The sequence below is a fragment of the Oncorhynchus clarkii genome, chromosome 30, assembly GCF_045791955.1.
Source record: "Oncorhynchus clarkii lewisi isolate Uvic-CL-2024 chromosome 30, UVic_Ocla_1.0, whole genome shotgun sequence".
Lineage (NCBI taxonomy): Eukaryota > Metazoa > Chordata > Actinopteri > Salmoniformes > Salmonidae > Oncorhynchus > Oncorhynchus clarkii.
Genome location: NC_092176.1, coordinates 22,982,583 through 23,005,179, shown reverse-complemented (window position 1 = coordinate 23,005,179; position 22,597 = coordinate 22,982,583). Strand labels below are relative to the sequence as shown.

The following is a 22,597-nucleotide window of genomic DNA, read 5'->3' as shown; positions in this document are numbered from 1 at the left end:
GCTATTAACCACCACCCCCTCATCTGTTGCAGGCAGCTCTCTGGAATATACCAGGAGTACCCTCCTCCCTCAGTCACTAGTCCTGCCATTAGCCAGGCACTGATGGGCTCTGCGATGAATGGAGGCATCACTCAACCACAGAATAGCCTACTGTGTGCCATGATAGCAGACTATCATAAGGACTTGAGAGGAAAAGTGGTAAAAGTATAGCAGTTAGATGAGGCTTTAAGCCTCTATTACATTTTATCATCTCTTTTTAAATATAAAAATATATCAGCTAATTTCACTTTTGACATTGACACTTCAGTCTAGTCTACTAGAACTTTAACTGCAGGGTGTGTCTGGCACCAGCATTCCTTTTAATCCCAGCCAGGACAGGAAACACTTTTTGCCCTCTTTCAATGGCATAAGAGAAAGGCCTATTTAATCTTTATGTGGATTATCAACTGTATTCTAATGTCTGCATGAAATGATCCCCATTCAGTGTCTTTCATAGTAGATGCCATGGAGACATTTTTTGACCAACTGACAGCAGTCAGTTAAGTAAGGAAGCGGCAGGTAGCTTAGTGGTTAAGAGTGTTGGGCCAGTAAACAAAATATTTCTGGTTCGAATCCCCCCGCAAACTAAGCAAAATATTGGTGTGTGCCTTTGAGCAAGGCACTTGACCATAATTGCTCCTTTAAGTTGCTCTAACTTGATGTGTTTTGTAACTGCCCACTCTGTCCCCCGCTCAACATATGAGGTGTCAACTAGAGGTCAACCGATTATGATTTTTCAACGCCTATACCGATTTATTGGAGGACCAAAAAAAGCTTATTTAAAAAAAATATATATATATATTTATATATTTGTAATAAAGACAATTACAACAATACTGAATTAACACTTATTTGAACTTAATATAATACCTAAATAAAAATCAATATAATCTCAAATAAATAATGAAACATGTTCAATTTGGTTTAAATAATGCAAAAACAAAGTGTTGGAGAAGAAAGTAAAAGTGCCATGTAAGAAAGCTAACGTTTCAGTTCCTTGCTCAGAGCATGAGAACATATGAAAGCTGGTGGTTCCTTTTAACATGAGTCTTCAATATTCCCAGGTAAGAAGTTTTAGGTTGTAGTTATTATAGGAATTATTAGTATTATTTCTCTCTACCATTTTCTATTTCATATACCTTTGACTATTGGATGTTAGTTTTGCCAGCCTCATCTCAGGAGTTGATAGGCTTGAAGTCATAAACGGCGCTGTGCTTCAAGCATTGCGAAGAGCTGCTGGAAAACTCAGGAAAGTCCTGTCTGAATGAAAGCTTATGAGCCTGCTGCTGTGAAGTACGGAATCGGTCTGTATTTTATTGAACGATGTGGCATCCATAAGTCTAAATATTGCTGTTACATTGCACAACCTTCAATGTTATGTCATCATTATGTAAAGTTCTGGCAAATTAATTATGGTCTTTGTTAGGAAGAAATGGTCTTCACAGTTCGCAACGAGCCAGGCGGCCCAAACTGCTACATATACCCTGACTCTGCTTGCACAGAACGCAAGAGAAGACAATTTCCCTAGTTAATATTGCCTGCTAACATGAATTTCTAAACTAAACTAACTAAATATGCTGGTTTAAAAAAATATATTTGTGTATTGATTTTAAGGAAGCCATTTGATGTTTATGGCTAGGTACATTGGTGAAACGACAGTGCTTTTTTGCGAATGCGTTTGTTATATCATCACCCGTTTGGCGAAGTAGGCTGTGATTCGATGATAAATTAACAGGCACTGCATTGATTATTTGCAACGCAGAACAAGCTAGTTAACCACACATGGTTGATGATATTACTAGTTTAACTAGTAATAAGATTGATAGTTTTTTTTATAAGTTAAGTTTAATGCTAGCTACCAACTTACCTTGGATCCTTGCTGCACTCGCGTAACAGGTGGTCAGCCTGCCACGCAGTCTCCTCGTGGAGCGCAATGTAATCGGCCATAATCGGCGTCCAAGAATGCCGATTACCGATTATGAAAACTTGATCGGCCCTAATCGGTCGACATCTAGTGTCAACACACCCACTCAGCCAGGTTTCAGCACCAAAGTGGGCCACCATGGTAAATGATGTCTACTCTTTAAGCCCACTTTAGATCATCTGCTTTGAGGCAGTTGGGGAGAAAGCAAGATTATTCTCTCCTGCAGTACTATAAAGTTGTGCCCATTGGGAATAGGGAAGGGGGGAAAGGGGATACCTCGTCAATTGCACAACTGAATGCATTCAACCGAAATGTGTCTTCCGTATTTAACCCAACCCCTCTGAATCAGAGATGTGCCTTAATCGACGTCCACGTCATTGGCGCCCAGGAGCAGTTGTTGTAGGGGGGTTAACCTTGCTCAAAAAATGGAGTCGTCATGTTTGAGCTACTTTATATTGTACTGTATCATCTAGAGGTCGACCGATTATGATTTTTCAACAGAGATGCCGATTATTAGAGGACCAAAAAAAGCCGATAACGATTAATCAGCCTCAAATAAATAATGAAACATGTTCAATTTGGTTTAAATAATGCAAAAACAAAGTGTTGGAGAAGAAAGTAAAAGTGCAATATGTGCTAACGTTTCAGTTCCTTGCTCAGAACATGAGAACATATGAAAGTTATTTAGTTATTATAGGACTATTTCTCTCTATACCATTTGTATTTCATATTCCTTTGACTATTGAATGTTCTAATAGGCACTTTAGTATTGCCAGCCTAATCTCGGGAGTTGATAGGCTTGAAGTCATAACAGCGCAATGCTTGACGCACAATGAAGAGCTGCTGGCAAACGCACGAAAGTGCTGTTTGAATGAATGCTTAAGAGCCTGCTGGTGCCTACCATTGCACAGCGAGACTGCTCTATCAAATCATATACTTTATTATAACATAACACACAGAAATACCAGCCTTAGGTCATTTAATATGGTCAAATCCAGAAACTATAATTTCGAAAACAAAACGTTTATTCTTTCAGTGAAATACGGAACTGTTCTGTATTTTATTTAACGGTGGCATCCATAAGTCTAAATATTCCTGTTACATTGCACAACCTTCAATGTTATGTCATAATTACGTAAAATTCTGGCAAATTAGGCAGCCCAAACTGTTGCATATACACTGACTCTGCGTGCAATGAACGCAAGAGAAGTGACACAATTTCACCTGGTTAATATTGCCTGCTAACCTGGATTTCTTTTAGCTAAATATATACTTGTGTGTATTGATTTTAAGAAAGGCATTGATGTTCATGGTTAGGTACACATTGGAGCAAAGATACGCACCGCATCGATTATATGCAACTCAGGACACGCTAGATTAACTAGTGATTATGATTGATTGATTGTTTTTTATAAGGTAAGTTTAATGCTAGCTAGCAATTTACCTTGGTTTACTGCATTCACGTAACAGGCAGTCTCCTCGTGGAGTGCAATGAGAGGCAGGTGGTTAGAGCGTTGGACTAGTTAACTGTAAGGTTGCAAGATTGAATCCCCCAAGCTGACAAGGTGAAAATCTGTCGTTCTGCCCCTGAACGAGGCAGTTAACTAGGCCGTCATTGAAAGTAATAATGTATTCCTAACTGACTTGCCTAGTTAAATAGAGATTAAATAAAGGTGTTAAAAAAAGGTCAAATCGGTGTCCCATTTGACCGATTTCCGATCATGAAAACTTGAAATCGGCCCTAATTAATCGTCTATTCCGATTAATCAGTCGATCTCTAGTTTAAAGGCACAGTCAACTTAGTGAATGTAAACTTCTGACCCACTGGAATTGTGATAGAGTGAATTATAGGTGAAATAATCTATCTGTAAACAATTGTTGGAAAAATTACTTGTCATGCACAAAGTAGATGTCCTAACCGTCTTGCCAAAACTATAGTTTGTAAACTAGAAATTTGTGGAGTGGTTGAAAAACGAGTTTTAATGACTCCAACCTAAGTGAATGTGAACTTCCGACTTCAACAGTAGGTATTTCAGACTCGGTCAGGGAGAGGTTGAAAATGTCGGTGAAGACACTTGCCAGTTGGTCTTTTGTTCACGTCCTGGTAATCCGTCTGGCCCCATGGCCTTGTGAATGTTGACCTGTCTTGCTCACATCGGCTACGGAGAGCATTATCACACTGTCGTCCGTAACAGACTGTGCTCTCATGCATGCTTCTGTGTTGCTTGCCTTGAAGTGAGCATAAAAGGGGTCTAGCTCTTCTGGTAGGCTCGCGTCACTGTGCAGCTCGCAGCTGGGTTTCCCTTTGTAGTCCATAATCGTTTTCAAGCCCTGCTACATCCGACGAGAGCCAGAGATGGTATAGTAGGATTCAATCTTAATCCTGTATTGACACTTTGCCTGTTTGATGGTTCGTCTGAGGGCATAGGGACTAGTGTCCCGCTCCTTGAAAGTGGCAGCTCTAGCCTTTAGCTCGATGCGGATGTTGCCTGTAATCTATGGCTTCTGGTTGGGGTATGTACGTACGGTCACTGTGGGGACGACGTCGTCGATGCACTTATTGATTGAGCCAATGATTGAGGTGGTATACTCCTCAATGCCATTGGATGAATCCCGGAACATATTCCAGTCTGTGCTAGCAAAACAGTCCCTTAGTGTTGCATCCGCGTCATCTGACCACTTCCGTATTGTGGGAGTTACTGGTACTTCCTGCCTTAGTTTTTGCTTGTAAGCCGGAATCAAGTGAATTATGGTCAGATTTGCCAAATGGAGGCCGAGAGAGAGCTTTGTACGCGTCTCTGTGTGTGGAGTAAAGGTGGTCTAGAGTTTTTGTTTCTATTTATTATATTTAAAAAAAAATCTCCCTCTGGTTGCACATGTGTCATGCTGGTAGAAATTACACAACGGATTTAAGTTTCACTGCATTAAAGTCCCCAGCCACTAGGAGCGCCGCCTTTGGATGAGCGTTTTCTTATGGCCTAATACAGCTGGTCGAGTGCGGTCTTAGTGCCAGCATCGGTTTGTGGTGGTAAATAGACGGCTACGAATAATATAGATGAGAACTCTCTTGGTAGTTATTGTGGTCTACAGTTTATCATAAGGTACTCTACCTCAGGCAAGCAATACCTCGAGACTTCTTTAATATTAGACATCACTCACCAGCTGTTATTGACAAATGGACACAGACCCCCACCCCTCATCTTACCAGACGTTGCTTCTCTGTCATGCCGATGCATGGAAAACCCCTCCAGCTCTATATTATCCATGTCGTCGTTCAGCTACGACTCTGTAAAACACGAGAGATTCGCTTTTAATGTCCTGTTGGTAGGATAATCTTGATTTGTTATTTCAAAGTTTTGATGTCTTCTATTATTCTACAATGTAGAAAATAGTAAAAATAAAAACCCTTGAATGAGTAGGTGTGTCCAAACTTTTGACTGGTAGTGTATGCACAAACTAACGAACTGCTTCGGCTGGGAAGCACGCGGATGCTTTTAGTCACCTTAGGTTTGTATTAAAGGGCTAGAGTATGGCACTGCACTGCAGTCAGTGCACACGGACAGGGTACCATTCACCTGTCAGTTACCATTCACATGTTTACAGATGAGATGGCTGCATGTGTTGTGTAAGTTTCTCTACACACAGAATACACAATACAGATTCTGTTTGCATGTAGTGCTATTTGAGGAGTGTGTGGTGGTTGGTTGGTCTGTACAAGGAAGTTCTTGGAGGACCAGGCCATTCTCTATTCTTAGTGATTCAATTGCATCAGGTCTTGCAAGCCTGAGTGCCAGTCTGTTCAGTATTCGCCTGCTGCTCTTGCTCCCTCCACAATGGTAAGCGATTCCTTTTCCTTGTCTGTGTGTCCTCATCTAATCCTCCGGAACACACTGGGCTCTGTCACCTCCCATGTGTCCCTGTTCTTAAGTAATGCTGTCTGTCTGCCATTGTGTGTCTACAGTCACCTGCTGTTGCCAGGGTAGCTTGCAATCAACCTGCTGATCCAAGATGGGATTTAACTGCCAGCTAGCTTGGCGCTGGTCCAGCCCTACCATAAAGATCTGAGACACAGCTCTCAGAATCACACACACACACACACACGCAGTCTCTATTAGAGGTCAACCGATTAATCGGAATGGCCGATTTCAAGTTTTCATAACAATTCGGAAATCAGTATTTTTGGGCGCCGATTAAAAAAAAATATATATATATAAAATATTTTTTTATACCTTTTATTTAACTGGGCAAGTCAGTTAAGAACACATTCTTATTTTCAATGACGGCCTAGGAACGGTGGGTTAACTGCCTTGTTATGGGTCAGAAAGACAGATTTTCACCTTGTCAGCTCTAGGGATTCAATCTTGCAACCTTACAGTTAAGTAGTCCAACGCAATAACGACCTGCCTCTCTCTCGTTGCACTCCACAAGGAGACTGCCTGTTACGCGAATGCAGTAAGCCAAGGTAAGATGCTAGCTAGCATTAAACTTATCTTGTAAAAAAACAATCAATCATAATCACTAGTTAACTAAACATGGTTGATGATATTACTAGATATTATCTAGCGTGTCCTGCGTTGCATATAATCTGACTGAGCATACAAGCATACAAGTATCGAAGTATCTGACTGAGTGGTGGTAGGCAGAAGCAGGCGCGTAAACATTCATTCAAACAGCACTTTTGTGCGTTTTGCCAGCAGCTCTTCGTTGTGCGTCAAGCATTGCGCTGTTTATGACTTCAACTATTCTGAGCAAGGAACTGAAACGTTAGCTTTCTTACATAGCACATATTGCACTTTTACTTTCTACTCCAGCACTTTGTTTTTGCATTATTTAAACCAAATTGAACATGTTTCATTATTTACTTGAGGCTAAATTGATTTTATTGATGTATTATGTTAAGTTAAAATAAGTGTTCATTCAGTATTGTTGTAATTGTCATTATTACAAATAAATAAATACATTTAAAAAATCGTCCGATTTATTCGGTATCGGCTTTTTTGGTCCTCCAATAATCGGTATCGGCGTTGAAAAATCATAATCGGTCAACCTCTAGTCTCAATGCAGCAAGTTCTCCTCAGCAAGTTGTATTTCTTCAGGTCAGTGTAGTAGTGCATAGGCTCACCAAGACACACACATCAGTTGGTGTGTCCCTCTTGACCAGAAGCAGAGTTTTCTAGAGCAGATCTGCCAAAGAGGAGAGGGAAAGACATCATGGTGGAGTGACATGCATATGGACTCATGACAGGCATCTGACCGCATGTTCCACATTTCACTTGCCGCCTCTGTCAGTGCTGATGTAAGCTATTTTTACATCACTGTCTGACACTTACTATCTCAGATCAAAGGGATTATTGTTATGTTACTTAGTTATTTAAGTGGGCTTTCACTGATGTGCGCTGTAGAATCATTACTTGGGTAGAACTCAGCAGCAGCGAACACTAAAAGCATCCATAAAGCTCTCTGCTCTAAATAATGAATGCTGGGAACATGTCCCCCCCGCTTCCCCCCTGACAGTTAGCAGCCAGGGGATGTAGTGTGTCATAGACCAGGGTTAGGCACAGGAAGCTGCTGGTAATTATGGAGCAGACTCAGCTCAGGCTGCCTGTGAAGTGTGTATTTAGACCAGCGGTAGATGGGAGGGAGGACAGGGAACGGGTAACTCCATGTATATTGACTACATGCTTCCTAACTTGTTTGACATGGCTTTCTATGTCTCAGTTGGTCGAGCATGGTGATTGCACCATCAGGGTTGTGGGTTTGATTCCCAGGGCCACCCATATTTAAAATATATGCATGCATGACAGTAACTTGCTTTGGATAAAAGTGTCTGCTAAATGGCATATCTGTGGCTGAAGTTTAGATAGACCACCTCTCTTGTCTTCGCACACTTCTGTTGAGTAATGTCCTGGAGAAGCTAGTTTGGGATGTTTAAGGCCAATTATTTTGTCATGTATTGTCAGGCTGGTATAGCCATACAGTTTCAGAGAGCATGTTGAAATGTGTGTGCTGCAGGGGTCTGTGTACTCCAGCTTCATTGTAGTAGTTTAATGTCCCTATGCACTTCTCCAGTTGGGTAGCTACTAGTAGCTACAGTCTTCCCTGCTGACTGATTCCCTGGGGAAAGTCCTCCCACTCCCGCCCTTACAATAAAGATGTGTCATGCAGTCAGTCATCCCTAATGACTGTAGTGCACTGTGAGTAGTGTAGGCCAGAGTTAGGACAGTACTGTGCAACAATTTTAAGGAATTAACTAATTTGTTACATTTCAGAGAACTCCCCTTTTTAGTCTTCCAACTTCTCTGTGCTGTGGGTGTTTGTCAGATAATGCACAACCACACGTGCTTTGTTACAGGACGAATACACCAAGCCATGGTCACGTCGTTGAATGAAGACAATGAGAGCGTCACTGTGGAGTGGATCGAAAATGGAGACACCAAAGGGAAAGAGGTAACCAAGCCTAGCTAGTAGCTTAGCACGGCAGCCGGCGTCCGCTCAGCTCTTAGGCATTGAGCCCTATGAATAATGCATTTGAAGACATTCTAGAGTTTTGGAGATTACACAATCCTTCTGCATGTTCTGCCAGACATCACTCTCTGCCCTGAATATACTTGAGTTTAGAGAGCCTTACAGCAGTCATATTTCCTTAGCTTTGCTGTTGAATACAGATGTTGTCCTGCTGCTCTCTGCTCCTCTGAGCTACACAGATATACTTCTCTGCTCTCCATATACTAACATATAAGGTACATATTAACAGAGTATATTTGCACCTAATCTCTTCTGCATATTGATGTGTAGAGTATATTGTGTTAGATCTCCTGTTGAATATTGACTTGAAAAGTCTGGCTCGAAGGACCATGAGAAAGGGCACCAATTGGTTATGGCCTCTGTTAGGTGTGGTAATGATGACCAGTAGGAGAGAGATGTACAGTCAACACATTTATTGCCACACCACACACAGACACACACACAAGAAGGGCAAAGAGAAGGGACTAGTAGAATTGTTCAGGAGCGATCTGTATGGGTTAGGTACAATTACAGTGACACACACTGCTCTCTATCCAGATTGACTTGGAGAGTATATTTGCACTAAACCCAGATGTGGCCCCAGAAGAGGAGATCGTCCCCAGCCCAGAGACCCCTCCCCCACCAACGCCCACCTCTGTGAAGGTCAACAAGATCTCCATGGTGAGCGTTTCATGCGATGGAATTTAGTTTTGTTATGGACTGCTAGGATAACCACTGCAGGGTGAAGTCTGCCTGTGTAGTGCATAGGTGAAGAACCTGATATCTTGCCTATGGTGCAGTGTGTGGCCTCAGAGGCCCACTGCTGGCATGGCAAAAAAACACAGAACAGATGCGAACAAAGGAAGCTCCAGTAATCTGATTCTCAGTATTTGTCCATTTCTATAACCCTTATTTTGCAGTCATGGGAGTGAGAAGTGTTGTATTCTTCAGGGTTGTGATCTAGTGATCTGCTGGGTAAAATCATTTCGCAAACCATGATTACAGTTTAATCCTCATGGCTTCAATTATTTTTGTCAATGCATTTATCTTATCTCCCTCTTTTGTGTTCTTTAGCAGAACCGGCGAACAATAGCGCCCACTAAGAATGGCACTCCATCCAGGGATAACAGAGGTGTGTTTGTGTACTTGTTTTTGATCATTGACAGTTGAACATTTCAAGACAATGTTCATGGGTACCATGTCGCTTAATTCACTTGAAACGGCCCTCTTGATAACTCTCTGTGTTGTGGGTTCCACAGTGGTGTCGACCCGGGCCAGACCAGCTCCACCCCAGCAGCCAGAGCCTTCTCCTCCTCCTGCCCATCTGCCAGCCCAGCCCACCCAGGCCCAGACAGCCCAACAGTTAGCCAATGGTAGGAACATTACGGCTATATCCATCTATGTTGGAGTTATTTTTACATATTTACTCATTCCGGAAATCTGAATGTTCTGTAATTTTCACCCTCCTAAGCATTCCCTGGAAATATTATTTGTTATTCCATTTCATGTTGTGTATTTGTTACGATAACATCTGACCAATAGGCTTGATGTTCCTGATTTTCTATGTTTTGTCGATCACATGTGTGTCACAGAAGCGTCATTGCATCAGCTAAGCAGAAAGGAGTTTGGACAGCTTTGTATGTATCAACTCTCCCAACCACCCCAATGCTTAATGCTATCTTAGAGCCCTGTCGCTTTCCTTTGGAGAACCTTTAGTTTGTGATTATTACTCGCCTAAAAGGCTTCCGCTATATTCAAAGCCTTGATGGGGGCTCCCCCCTACCAATGGAATCAGAAACAGAGAGACATCCTCGTAGCTCTCTCTCTATTTCTCTCTTCCTTCCTGCCGGCCAGCCTGGCACTGGTTCTGTCCTGGCCCTGCTCCCCCAGATTACTGCAGGTTATTAATCCTCGCTCTCTGCTCTGAATGACGAGCCTGCAGGCCTTCAGATGGGGCTGTATGCTAGAGGAAGGGTTACTGTGCTGCTCAGCTGGATATCTTGGGGTCTGGTGGAATCAGAAATGGGCTACTGACACTCACTTTATACTCTCCTCTCTCTTATGATCGGATTTTCAAATTATGAATTGGGTTTCTAAATGGTACTAACTGTAATGTGATGCAGGATTTATGTAACTTTTGAGGAACCTAGACTATGTACTCATATCTCTGCTTTCCCAGTCAGCATTTAACTGTTGTTGGATCAGTGGTTGGTCAGGAGCCCTATAGTAGTGTAATAGGAATAGAAGGGTTACCAGGGTAAGGTTTGTGCCAGCTGCTGTAGCCTGCCCTCAGGCCTGTATAAAGTTGCTGTCCCCCTGGATGCTAGAAGGCCCAGTCCCCAGCCAGCCACCACTCTGTCTGGACAACCCTATAGTAGGGAAACACCAGCAGAGGAAGAGATCCCTTTCAGAAAGGTTGAGTGTGCATGTTCTGTGAAAGGCAGCGTTTGTGACTTCCTGTTCCTTTGCCGGGGTTTCCTGGCAGCGAGGAGGAAGTCCAACTGTGTGAAGGAAGTGGAGAAACTGCAGGAGAAGAGAGAGAAACGACGGATACAGCAACAGGAGCTGAGGGAGAAGAAGGCACAGGTACAGGGGCACTCCTCCTTCCATCCTCTGGCCCCCCCATATCTTCTCTAATATCTGGGTTTTTAAAATGAGGATAAAATAAGATAATTGACTCACTATAGCGATGTTAGTCATTGAACACATTTTCTTTAGTGATAATAACTTGCTAATTCAATTCGAGTATAAATTGAACAGTGACCTAACATAACCGTTCCCAGGAGGTGGACACCACTGTCCCTAACTATGAGATCCTGCATATGATCAGAGACTTTCGTGCCAGTCTGGACTACCGGCCGCTGTCCACCACAGATTTGGTGAGTACAGACAACACCCTGCTCTCTCTCCCTCTCCCTGCTTTCTCTCCCTCTGTCCCAATACAATGGCCTGATTAATGTGTGTTTTTATTTTGTCAGATTGAAGAGCACAGAATATGTGTTTGTGTGAGGAAACGTCCACTCAACAAGAAAGGTAAGGAGGACATCCAACAGAGCCTTTAATCATAATGAGGAACCAGTCACGAGTTTACCTACTATGAGCTTTTGGACGGTCATAATCAGTCAGGTTCAGGTATTTTCTTATGGCCTGCAATCAGGGAAACTACACTACATGACCAAAAGTATGTTGACACCTGCTCGTCTGATCATCATTCCAATATCATGGGCATTCATATGGAGTTGGTCCCCCCTTTGCTGCTATAACAGCCTCCACTCTTTTGGGAAGGATTTCCACTAGATGTTTGAATATTGCTGCGGGGACTTGCTTCCATTTAGCCACGAGCATTAGTGAGGTCAGGCACTGATGTTGGGCGATTAGGCCTGGCTCGCAGTTGAATTTCCAATTCATTCCAAAAGTGTTCGATGGAGTTGAGGTCAGGGCTCTGTGCAGGCCAGTCAAGTTCTTCCACACCGATCTCGACAAACTATTTCTGTATGGACCTTGCTTTGTGCACAGGGGAATTGTCATGTTGAAACAGGAAAGGGCCTTCCCCAAACTGTTGCCACGAAGTTGGAAGCACAGAATCATGTAGAATGTCATTTCCCTTCACCTGAACTTAGGGGCCTAGCTCGACCCATGAAAAACAGCCCCAGACCATTATTCCTCCTCCACCAAACTTTACAGTTTGCACTATGCATTCCGGTAGGTAGCGTTCTCTTGGCATCTGCCAAACCCAGATTAATCCGTCGGGCTGCCAGATAGTGAAGCGTGATTCATCACTCAAGAGAACGCGTTTCCACTGCTCCGGAGCCCAATGGCGGCGAGCTTTACACCACTCTAGCCAACGCTTGGCTTTGCGCATGTTAGGCTTGTGTGCGGCTACTTGGCCATGGAAGCCCATTTCTTGAAGCTGTCGACGAACAGTTCTTGTGCTGACATTGCTTCCAGAGGCAGTTTGGAACTCGGTAGTGAGTGTTGCAACCGAGGACAAACTATTTTTCTACATTTCAGCACACGCCGGTCCTGTTCTGTGAGCTTGTGTGGTCTTCCAATTTGCGGCTGAGCCGTTGTTGCTCCTAGACGTTTGAACTTCTCAATAACAGCACTTACAGTTGACCGGTGCAGCTCTAGCAGGGCAGAAATTTGACGAACTGACTTGTTGGAAAGGTGGCATCCTATGACGGTGCAACGTTGAACGTCACTGAACTCTTCAGTAAGGCCAATGTTTGTTTATGGAGATTGCATGGCGGTGTGCTCAATTTTAGATACCTGTCAGCAACGAGTGTGGCTGAAATAGCTGAAGTCGCTAATTTGAAGGGGTGTCCACATAGTTTTGTCTATATAGTGTATCTTCTCTGTATACTTTCATTAACATGGCTGTGTGTGTTCCAGAGTTGACTATAAGGGACCTGGATGTGATTACCATCCCCAGTAAGGATGTGGTGATGGTCCATGAGCCCAAGCAGAAGGTGGACCTGACACGCTACCTGGAGAACCAGACCTTCCGCTTCGACTACGCATTTGATGACAGCACCACTAATGAAATGGTTTACAGGTCAGACAGAGAGCAGTCGGTTGTTGCAGTAAAACAACTGTTTTGTTTGATGTGTCAGCTGTATGTTTTTACTGGAATTCAATCCAGGAGGACTGCTTGCAGTGTGTGTGTGTGTGTGTGTGTGTGTGTGTGTGTGTGTGTGGGGGGGGGATGTATTTTGATGGTGTGTGTTAGGGTGTTGTGATGGAATGTGTGCAAGTATGTGTTTTGCTAGTGTGTGTGAATGCACACACACTGATGAGTGGATTTGTGTGTTTCTACTACAGGTTTACTGCCAGGCCCCTGGTGGAGACCATCTTTGAGAGGGGCATGGCCACGTGCTTCGCCTATGGACAGACTGGTAGTGGCAAAACACATGTGAGTCGCACACACACCAGCCTCCTCATCCTCTTCTGCTGATGCATGTCAATTATTAAACACTAACTTAACAATAACATTACATCCGCGACATCCAGGTTCAATGTGTACAAGCGTTGTTGCATTTTCATTTCTATTTATGTTTCACCCACAATCAGAACTGTGAATATTGCCGTCTTTTGTTTCAGACTATGGGTGGAGATTTTTCTGGAAAGAACCAGGATTGTTCTAAAGGGATTTATGCATTAGCTGGTAAGTGATTCTTAGTGTATTCTTAGTATTGTTGTTGGTGCTGTAATGCTCAGAACCTATTACAATTGTAAAACTTTCTCTTAGTCTTTTTCCCCTTTGTCATCATGCAGCTCGGGATGTGTTTGTCATGTTGAAGAAACCTTGCCACAAGAAGTTAGATCTTCAGGTGTACGCAACCTTCTTTGAAATCTACAGTGGAAAGGCAAGTGATTAATGACTTGTTTATACAGCATCCACTTGTGGTTTTGGTTGTAGGCAATGTTCCTTCTAAGCTGTGCGTGTGCGTGGCCACGCATCTCCAGGACTGCGGGGGCAGTAGACGCAAGAGATTGAGTTTCACTGAGTTCGTCTCATCAGTTTGCACTATCAACGTTTTTCTCTGTGATCGAATCAACATTATCAGCCCCTTTTCAATGCAACAAAACAAATCTAACTTTGCAAGTTTGAGTCTTTAATATGAAGGGTCTGTTGCATATAAATTAATAGGCAGAGTGTAGCCTACATTGTCCAATTCTCTTTATAAACTGGGTGGTTCGAGCCCTGAATGCTGGTTGGCTGAAAGCTGTGGTATATCAGCCCGTATACCATGGGTATGACAAAAAATGTATTTATACTGCCCTAATTCTGTTGTTATCTAGATTATAATATCAATAAGGCACCTCAGGGTTTTGTGATAGCTGTGGTATATTGGCCATATAAGGGCTGTATTCAGGCACTCTGCGTTGTGCTTAAGAACATCCCTTAGCCGTGGTATATTAGCCATATACCACACCCCCTCGGGCCTTATTGCTTGGTAATAATAATATATTTGATTTTGTAATGTGGTTTATTTAAGCAATAAGGCACAAGGGGTGTGGTATATGACCTATATACCACGACTAAGGGCTGTTCTTGTGCACGACGCAACGCGGAGTGCCTGGACACAGCCCTTAGCCGTGGTATATTGGCTATATATCACAAACCCCCGAGGTGCCTTATTGCTATTATAAACTGGTTACCAATGTAATTAGAGCAGTAAAAATACATGTTTTGTCATACCCATGGTATACGGTCTGATATAGCACAGCTGTCAGCCAATGAGCATTCGGTGCTTGAACCGCACAGTTTATATTGCATCATATAACACATTACAATGCAATTTACAATGACCTATTTGGTCCATGATGTTAAAAAAATGTTTTTTTTTAAGTCTCATGGAATGTAGGCCTATCATAGAAATTTAAAGCTATTTCCATGTGAAAATATTAGAGGATTTTCTCCATTGGTTTCGTTGGTAGGCCACTGATAGGCCTACATTATGCTCAAATAGCCATTAGACTATTGACTACTGTCTGAAACGGTAAGGGTACAGCCTCAGTGTTCACTGTAAACATGTGCTGGAGGTTGCACAGAATTCTCACAACGTTCAAGTTTCTGCTTCCAAGACCTCAATTGGTCAGTGCCCCAAAATAATGTAGGGAACTTGGTTGTAAGTGTTTAACTCGGCCTGTAAGGGGAAACTGTGTATTGCTCCCGTGGGTGATTATATTGACAGACTGGTTTTAAGTTGCGGTTCTATATGTGTTGGACCTGACTGTGTTTAACCTGACTGCGTGTGTGGTTGTATAGGTATTTGACATGCTTGTTGTGTGTGTCTTCTAGGTGTTTGACCTGCTGAATGGTAAGGCTAAGCTCCGGGTGCTGGAGGATGGGAAGCAGCAGGTGCAGGTGGTGGGGTTGCATGAGAGAGATGTCAAATGCACAGAGGACGTCCTCAAACTCATAGAAGTGGGCAACAGCTGCAGGTAAGGCAACGGAGTGGAAGGTATTTGTAGCAACATCCCACAGTTGCCCTAACTAATGACATAAACGGTGATCTTTAAAATGTTATTGTGCATTACATTTAAATGCTCTCCTTCCTGCTTTCTTTCTCCCTCTCTGTCCCTCTCTCTCAGAACGTCAGGGCAGACCTCGGCCAACGCCCACTCGTCCCGTAGCCACGCCGTGTTCCAGATCATTCTGAGAAGGAAGGGGAAGATGCATGGCAAGTTCTCCCTGATCGACCTGGCGGGGAACGAGAGGGGGGCCGACACATCCAGCGCTGACCGCCAGACACGCCTGGAGGGCGCTGAGATCAACAAGAGCCTTCTGGCACTAAAGGTCAGAGGGGAGAGGTCAGAGGGCAGCTGCAGAGTATTCTGACAGGGACACTCGGTAGAAAGTCAGCAGATGTTTAGTCTGGTAGTTCAAGTAAAAGTTTATTCATCTTTACAGGATTTTACATGAATACAGCTCTGATAGTGTGCTGTCTGAGATGCATTTTCCTCCAGTTGAACAGAACTAGCAGGCTTAGTTGGACATAACGTAATCTTATAGAAATGGTCAACTGTATTTTTCCTGTCCCATCTCTCTCAGAATGTATATCAGTCAGCCAGTCAGACTTAGCAGCAGGCAGACAAACTGAAGCTCATTGTATCTCTCTTTAACTCTACCAGGAGTGCATCAGGGCGCTGGGACGGAACAAACCACACACTCCATTCAGGGCCAGCAAGCTCACACAGGTCCTCCGAGACTCCTTCATAGGGGAGAACTCCCGCACATGCATGGTGAGTTCATCATTAGTCACTGCTAGTGGGATTGGTAATTGGTGAATTCTTTCCTCACTGGCATATGGTTCAGTCATCTCTGATTTTATAAAAAAGTACTTTTTTTAAGACACCTTGCCCATGGTCTAGGCCAGGGGTCACCAAAGTATTCCTAGTCGATCGCCAAACATTTCTTTTAAAAAAACAACGATAAAGCCTTGCGTTTCAATTTATTTATTTTTTTTGTATCGCGCCGTTTCCTGGGTAGGCGAAGTGTTCCCATTTTGAACCATTTCATGTGTCTGAAGGTACATACTCTGCCTTCTCGTCGGGCCCAGAGAGCAAATCAAGCACACTATAGGCCTACTGCTGGCCAATCGGATGTCTCAGATTACCATGTCTGCGATAACGTAGCAGGCTTAAAAGAAAGCTAAAGTTGATGCTGTGAGATTAAAACGTTTAAAACCATGACTAGAGAGAGACTGTCAATGAATACAGCAAAGAGCTGCTGTTTTTATGACTGAGCTCATGTTTGTTCTTACTCAGCACTGTCAACACTTTATTCAACTCTTTCATAAGCCATTTAATGGGTGTTCTTCCACTTGTGCTACAACCACCACTGCAGCTGTAATGAATGAGAAGGAAAGTGTATCGATAGGCTTGTTGTTATTATTAGCAGCTTGGGAATATTTCACTTTCTCTGTTCATAGGAATAACAACATTAATTTGTGCATGAGGCAGAAATAATTTGGTGTGACTAGAGTTTGGCTATCAGCTAGAAGACGGTGTCCCTTTTTGGTCAGTGTCAGTGGAGGAAAGGGAGTGGAGGGATGTTGAGAGGCTGACCCTCAGTCTGCTGCTCTCTCCCTCTGCTGAGATTGACCATCAGATGCAGGCACCATCAATCAGCCCAGAAAAAGAAAAAGCTAATTATTTAAATGTATGTTCACTCAGCTGTGCCTCACAAGTAATACAACAACTGATCTATTACCGGTGTGATCATATAGACTACCTCAAAAAAAGTATATAATTTTCAGGGAAATTCAACTGTAGCCAATATGCAGTGTTAATGTGTTGGGCCTATAACCTACTGTATGAACCTCAATGCTACAGAACTGTTTTTAATTGGTTAATGTTGCATAGACATGTTTTTGAAGTGATCTTGACTCAGAAAGGTTGGTGACCACTGGTCTAGGCCTATACCGACCCTGTAGGGGACCCTGTAGCTTGTAAGTAAGCACACTTTCTGCAGAGGACCTTACTTGGTCTTTGTACTGGCCTTACCTTATCTCCACTGATTTTCTCCTCACCTCTGTCCTATCCAGATAGCCACCATCTCTCCTGGCATGACATCCTGTGAGAACACCCTCAACACGCTACGCTACGCTAACAGGTGGGCACACGTGTTACAGCTGGCCATGGGAAACTGTCTCTCCTACAATTGTGCTTTCCATCTGTGATCAGCACAGAAGTGTCTGAGAAAAGGAATATAGGAACCTCTTCTTTGAATACGCTCCCTTTACGTTTCTATGGACCTTGAACTCTTCACTGTGCTCGTTCACACAGCATTTTTGTGCTTAGAAATGGGTAGAGGATGCTTCTGAGCCTCAATAGGCAGATATAATGATGTAAAGAAAGGGCTCTCTATGATCATACAAGTATTTGAATTGGGAATATCTGTCTGCAGCAGTTTGATGAGATGTAGGCTACATGTGAAAGACTGAATGAGTGCCACTGTGGCAGGCAGGTCATGGGGAAAGGAAAATGCCTATTTCTCTCTAGTTTTGTGTGTCCTGACCCTCGTCCCCTCTCTCTTGTGTTTCCTGCTCCTCTACTCTGGGCCTGGTGCTGTGCTCTGCTCTGCAGAGTAAAGGAGTTTGGGATCAGTCCCTCAGACATCCCCTTCTCCCAGGGCGGTGGAAGTCGCTCGGAGCTCTCGCCCACCCATGAGTACGATGACTTTGCTACTTCTTCCTGCAGTTCAAGCACCTTCCCATTGTGTGCACACACATACAAATACCTTTTTGGTTGTCAAAGCATACACTTACCTGCATGCTTTCCCTGTATGCATACATTAGTTGTATAATACACACAACACACTTTCTTCTTTTGGTCTTTGTTCCATCGTTCTCACCGGTCTCTGTGGAGGACTTGTCCATGCGTCTTATTCCTCATTTCCTTCCCTTTTTATTCCATCTCCATGAAACATTCTTTCATCCTTTTCTCCAGCCTTGGCATGTGCTCTGCGATCATCTTTTGCTGTGCTGAGTGAGATTGTGTTAACTTGTGAAAGCTGTTCTCCTCATATCTTCTCATGGACAATAATGTGTGCCCTCGTGCTTTTTCACATAATGTTCTTGTGATGTGGCATTTGGTTCCAAATCTTTGTTTATGGTGTCATGTAGCATAACCAGTCAGTCAGGCCTATTAGTTAATGCCTAGTATTTGACTGGTCATTTTATACTATGCTAGTTAGAGGATAGTTCCTTGGCTAAGTACCTGCAATTATTGCCAAAGGTGCATTGAGACCAGCCTGTGTTTATTCCAACTGCTACAGCAATTCCTGTCACCACCCAGTCAGTCATGGCTTAGACACAAGTCAATAAGGTTAGGCTGTACTGGACCATATCAGCTCAGTCACACCTCATTAAACATACACGAGATGCCAGAAGTATAGACAGTCCTGGCCATATGTTTGTGCTATCATGCCAACTCATTGTCGCTCATTGTCATGCCAAACATGGCTAACATGCAAGGGCCCTGTTGAAACACACAGCTTCTACAGTTCTATAGCATCATCATTTAGAGCTGCTTTAGTGGGGAACAACTAATCTAGCACTCTGAATTTGATTAACTCATTATTCTTATATTGCTTAATTCGGTTTTATCGACTGAACAAATAAAACATTTGATTTTAAAGATACCATATCACTGTAACTTAAAATGGATTGTCAAGCAAGTTGCAACCAATAAGATCACAGATGATGGACCCATTGGCTGCACATGGTGTCACTGGTGTTGTGATGGTTTCTGGGTATCTATTCAATGGGCCAAAACATTCAGCCAAATGTATTGCATAGAACTGACGAGACTTAATATTCTGAGTCAAAGTCATATCCAAGTAATGCATTTCTATCTGCAATATCCTGACTGTTTGTCCCTACTGAATAAGGCCCAGCATATGGAGTGTATTTAACTGGGCTGAGCAGCACTGTCAGCTGACTGGAGGATGGTGTTTATTGACACACAGAGTGAAGGAGTTGACGGTGGACGCTAACCAGGTGACCGAGGGGGTCCGGCCCAACATCCATGTGGTGGACCTGCTGGACTATGACTGGGACCACCTGGGCAGCTCCCCCCAGAGAGACGACCTCAAACTGCTCTGTGAGCAGAACGTAAGCGCCACACTTATAATACACTCTTATTGCACTTTTATGCTCACTCAGCTTGTATCCTAGATGGTTTTCTCACTGTGTGGGTGTGTGTGTGTGTGCATGAGTTTGTGCATGAGCCCCAGCTCTTCCTTCCCTGAGGCCATTTATTCAAAAGAGGTGATGCTGGTGTGTGTGTGTGTTACTCTGACTGTTGTCTGTCTTTCTAGGAGGAGGAGGTGTCACCCCAGCTCTTTAACTTCCATGAGGCTGTGTCTCAGATGGTGGAGATGGAGGAACAGGTGCTGGAGGACCACAGAGCTGTCTTCCAGGTCAGACGACATTAACAGATGGCTCCTCTTAGATCCTTTCACATATGGTTAGGGGAGGACCTCTGTGTTGAATTAATCTGCAAGATTAATGTCCTGTGGAGCGACTATCCATGAAATTCTCTAAATCATCCACTTCTTCAAGCTAATGTAATACTGACTTGATGGGAGCAAAGTCATTGATTTAAATAATTTGTTTGTCAGTAGGAAGATGAGATGACCGTTATTGGTGAGTTGTTAATGTGTGTGTGTCTTTTGTGAGCAGGAGTCTATCCGGTGGCTGGAGGATGAGAAGGTTCTGCTGGAAATGACTGAGGAGGTGGACTATGACGTGGACTCCTACGCCACTCAGCTAGAGCAGATACTGGATCAGAAGATTGATATCCTCACTGAGCTCAGAGGTAAGCAGCCTAGACATGTATTATTACAGTGACATGGTACCGTTTCAGTCAGATGGAAGAACATCGCTAAGGAATGAGGTTTGGTCCATTTACACTACATGGCCAAAAGTATGCTCACCTGGAAAATCCCATTCCAAAATCAAAGGCATTAACATGGAGTTGGTCCCCCTTTGCTGCTATAACAGCCTCCACTCTTCTGGGAAGGCTTTCCACTAGATGTTGGAACATTGCTGCAGAGACTTGCTTCCATTCAGCCACGAGCATTAGTGAGGTTGGGCGATTATGCCTGGTTCGCAGTTGGCGTTCCAATTCATCCCGAAGGTGTTCAATGGGGTTGAGGTCAGGGCTCTGTGCAGGCCACTCAAGTTCTTCCACACCGATTTCAACAAACCATTTCTGTATGGACCTCACTTCGTGCATGGGGGCATTGTCATGCTGAAACAGGAAAGGGCCTTCACTAAACTGTTTCCACAAAGTTTGAAGCACAGAATTGTCTAGAATGTCATTGTATGCTGTAGCATTAAGATTTCCCTTCAACTGAACTAAGGGGCCTAGTCCGAACCATGAAAAAGAAGCCCTAGACCATTATTCCTCCTCTACCAAACTTTACAGTTGGCACTATTAATTTGTGCAGGTAGTGTTCTCCTGGAATCCGCCAAACCCAGATTTGTCCGTCAGACTGCCAGATGGTGAAGCGTGAGAGAACTCATTTCTACTACTCCAGAGTCCAATGGTGGCGAGCTTTACACCACTCCAGCCGACGCTTGGCATTGTGCATTGTGATCTTAGGCTTGTGTGCGGGTGCTCGGATATGGAAATCCATTTCATGAAGCTCCCGACGAAAAGGTATTGTGCTGCTGTTGCTTCCAGAGACAGTTTGGAACTCGGTAGTAAGTGTTGAAACTTTCCGGGAAATTTCCGATACGAAATTAAGCCTGGGAATTTTTCTTAAATTATATAACAGTGAACCTTTTTGTGGGATACACATAAGGCTATTCTTGGTCTTGTGGCATATTTTGGTTAAACTATCCCCAATTCAATGGAATTGCAACCCTCTGCATGCACAGTGCATTCTTCCATCACATGTACAGCTGATTCTCAAGATCTTGCACACTAATGAGATGCTATTGAGCCCACACTACTACACTGTCTGAGCCAAGGACTACATGCTTTCTAGTTACAATACTGGGTGAATATATTTTATATGACACATGATTTCTTGTAAATGGTAGCCTACAGAAAAGTTTGTTTAAATAATTTTGTAACTTAATCATTTTTGCTAGTTAGTTTTTGCTACCATGTGGGTTTTAGCTTGCTTGAGCCTGCTAACTGAGGAGTTTTAATTCACCTGTTTCCATACATGTTTCATTTTAAAACATGTACCTTACAAAGGAGTTGTTTTAATCTAACTGCTTAACTATTTATCTGTACATGGAATTTTATTTATATTTTTTTAAACTCATTTTGTCCCCTAATCTTTACATGAAAATGCTACGGGCACTATCTGATGTATGGAGACATTTCACTGCAGCTAATGTAGAAGGAAAAGCTGTGTACATTTGCAACAAAGATGCAGAATAATTTGGCCAAGTGCATAAAGTTCCCTCAGCGCTCACAAAAAGTCCTTCTACTTCTATTCACCAATCCCCAACCAGACATGCTTAATCTACTAATTTGCTGGATGCAGAGTTCAAGTGAAGGTCAAGCAAATCGTAGAGAAAGCAGACTGTATTGCAATCATCTCTGATGGGTGGTCAAATGTTCATGGGCAAGGAATAATTAACTACATCATCTCCGCCCCTCAACCAGTATTCTAAAAGAGCAGAGACACAAGGGACAACAGACACACCGGTCTCTACATACATGCGCTGAAGGCAGTCATTAATGACCTTGTACCACAGAAGGTATTTGCACTGGTGACAGACAATGCTGCGAACATGAAGGCTGCTTGGTCTAAAGTGGAGGAGTCCTACCCTCACATCACACCCATTGGCTGTGCTGCTCATGCATTGAATCTGCTCCTCAAGGACATCATGGCACTGAAAACAATGGATACACTCTACAAGAGAGCCAAGGAAATGGTTAGGTATGTGAAGGGTCATCAAGTTATAGCAGCAATCTACCTCACCAAGCAAAGTGAGAAGAATAAGAGCACCACATTGAAGCTGCCCAACAACACCTGTTGGGGTGGTGTAGTCATCATGTTCTACAGTCGCCTGTAGGGGAAGGAGTCTCTCCAAGAAATGGCCGTATCACAGTCTGCCGATGTGGACAACCCCATCAAGAGGATCCTCCTGGATG

General features: G+C 43.3%; 1 protein-coding gene across 4 annotated transcripts in view; it reads left to right on the top strand.

Moving 5' to 3' along the window:
- The window catches only part of LOC139389354 (kinesin-like protein KIF2A), a 32,291-nt gene that overhangs the window by 1,640 nt on the left and 8,054 nt on the right, over positions 1-22,597 (top strand). The window contains exons 2-20 of one of the 4 annotated variants that reach the window (XM_071136042.1): positions 33-198; positions 8,316-8,410; positions 9,026-9,148; positions 9,545-9,599; positions 9,727-9,840; positions 10,953-11,053; positions 11,251-11,346; positions 11,446-11,500; positions 12,860-13,022; positions 13,289-13,379; positions 13,568-13,631; positions 13,742-13,833; positions 15,273-15,415; positions 15,566-15,770; positions 16,106-16,216; positions 17,521-17,588; positions 19,446-19,590; positions 19,797-19,898; positions 20,161-20,296. In XM_071136042.1, coding sequence (XP_070992143.1) covers positions 8,333-8,410; positions 9,026-9,148; positions 9,545-9,599; positions 9,727-9,840; positions 10,953-11,053; positions 11,251-11,346; positions 11,446-11,500; positions 12,860-13,022; positions 13,289-13,379; positions 13,568-13,631; positions 13,742-13,833; positions 15,273-15,415; positions 15,566-15,770; positions 16,106-16,216; positions 17,521-17,588; positions 19,446-19,590; positions 19,797-19,898; positions 20,161-20,296 — 1,942 coding nt within the window. In that variant the 5' untranslated portion in view covers positions 33-198; positions 8,316-8,332. Of the gene's footprint in view, positions 1-32; positions 199-8,315; positions 8,411-9,025; positions 9,149-9,541; positions 9,600-9,726; positions 9,841-10,059; positions 10,105-10,952; positions 11,054-11,250; positions 11,347-11,445; positions 11,501-12,859; positions 13,023-13,288; positions 13,380-13,567; positions 13,632-13,741; positions 13,834-15,272; positions 15,416-15,565; positions 15,771-16,105; positions 16,217-17,520; positions 17,589-19,445; positions 19,591-19,796; positions 19,899-20,160; positions 20,297-22,597 lie in introns of all 4 variants that reach the window. The other 3 variants (XM_071136039.1, XM_071136038.1, XM_071136041.1) reach the window with 3 other exon arrangements.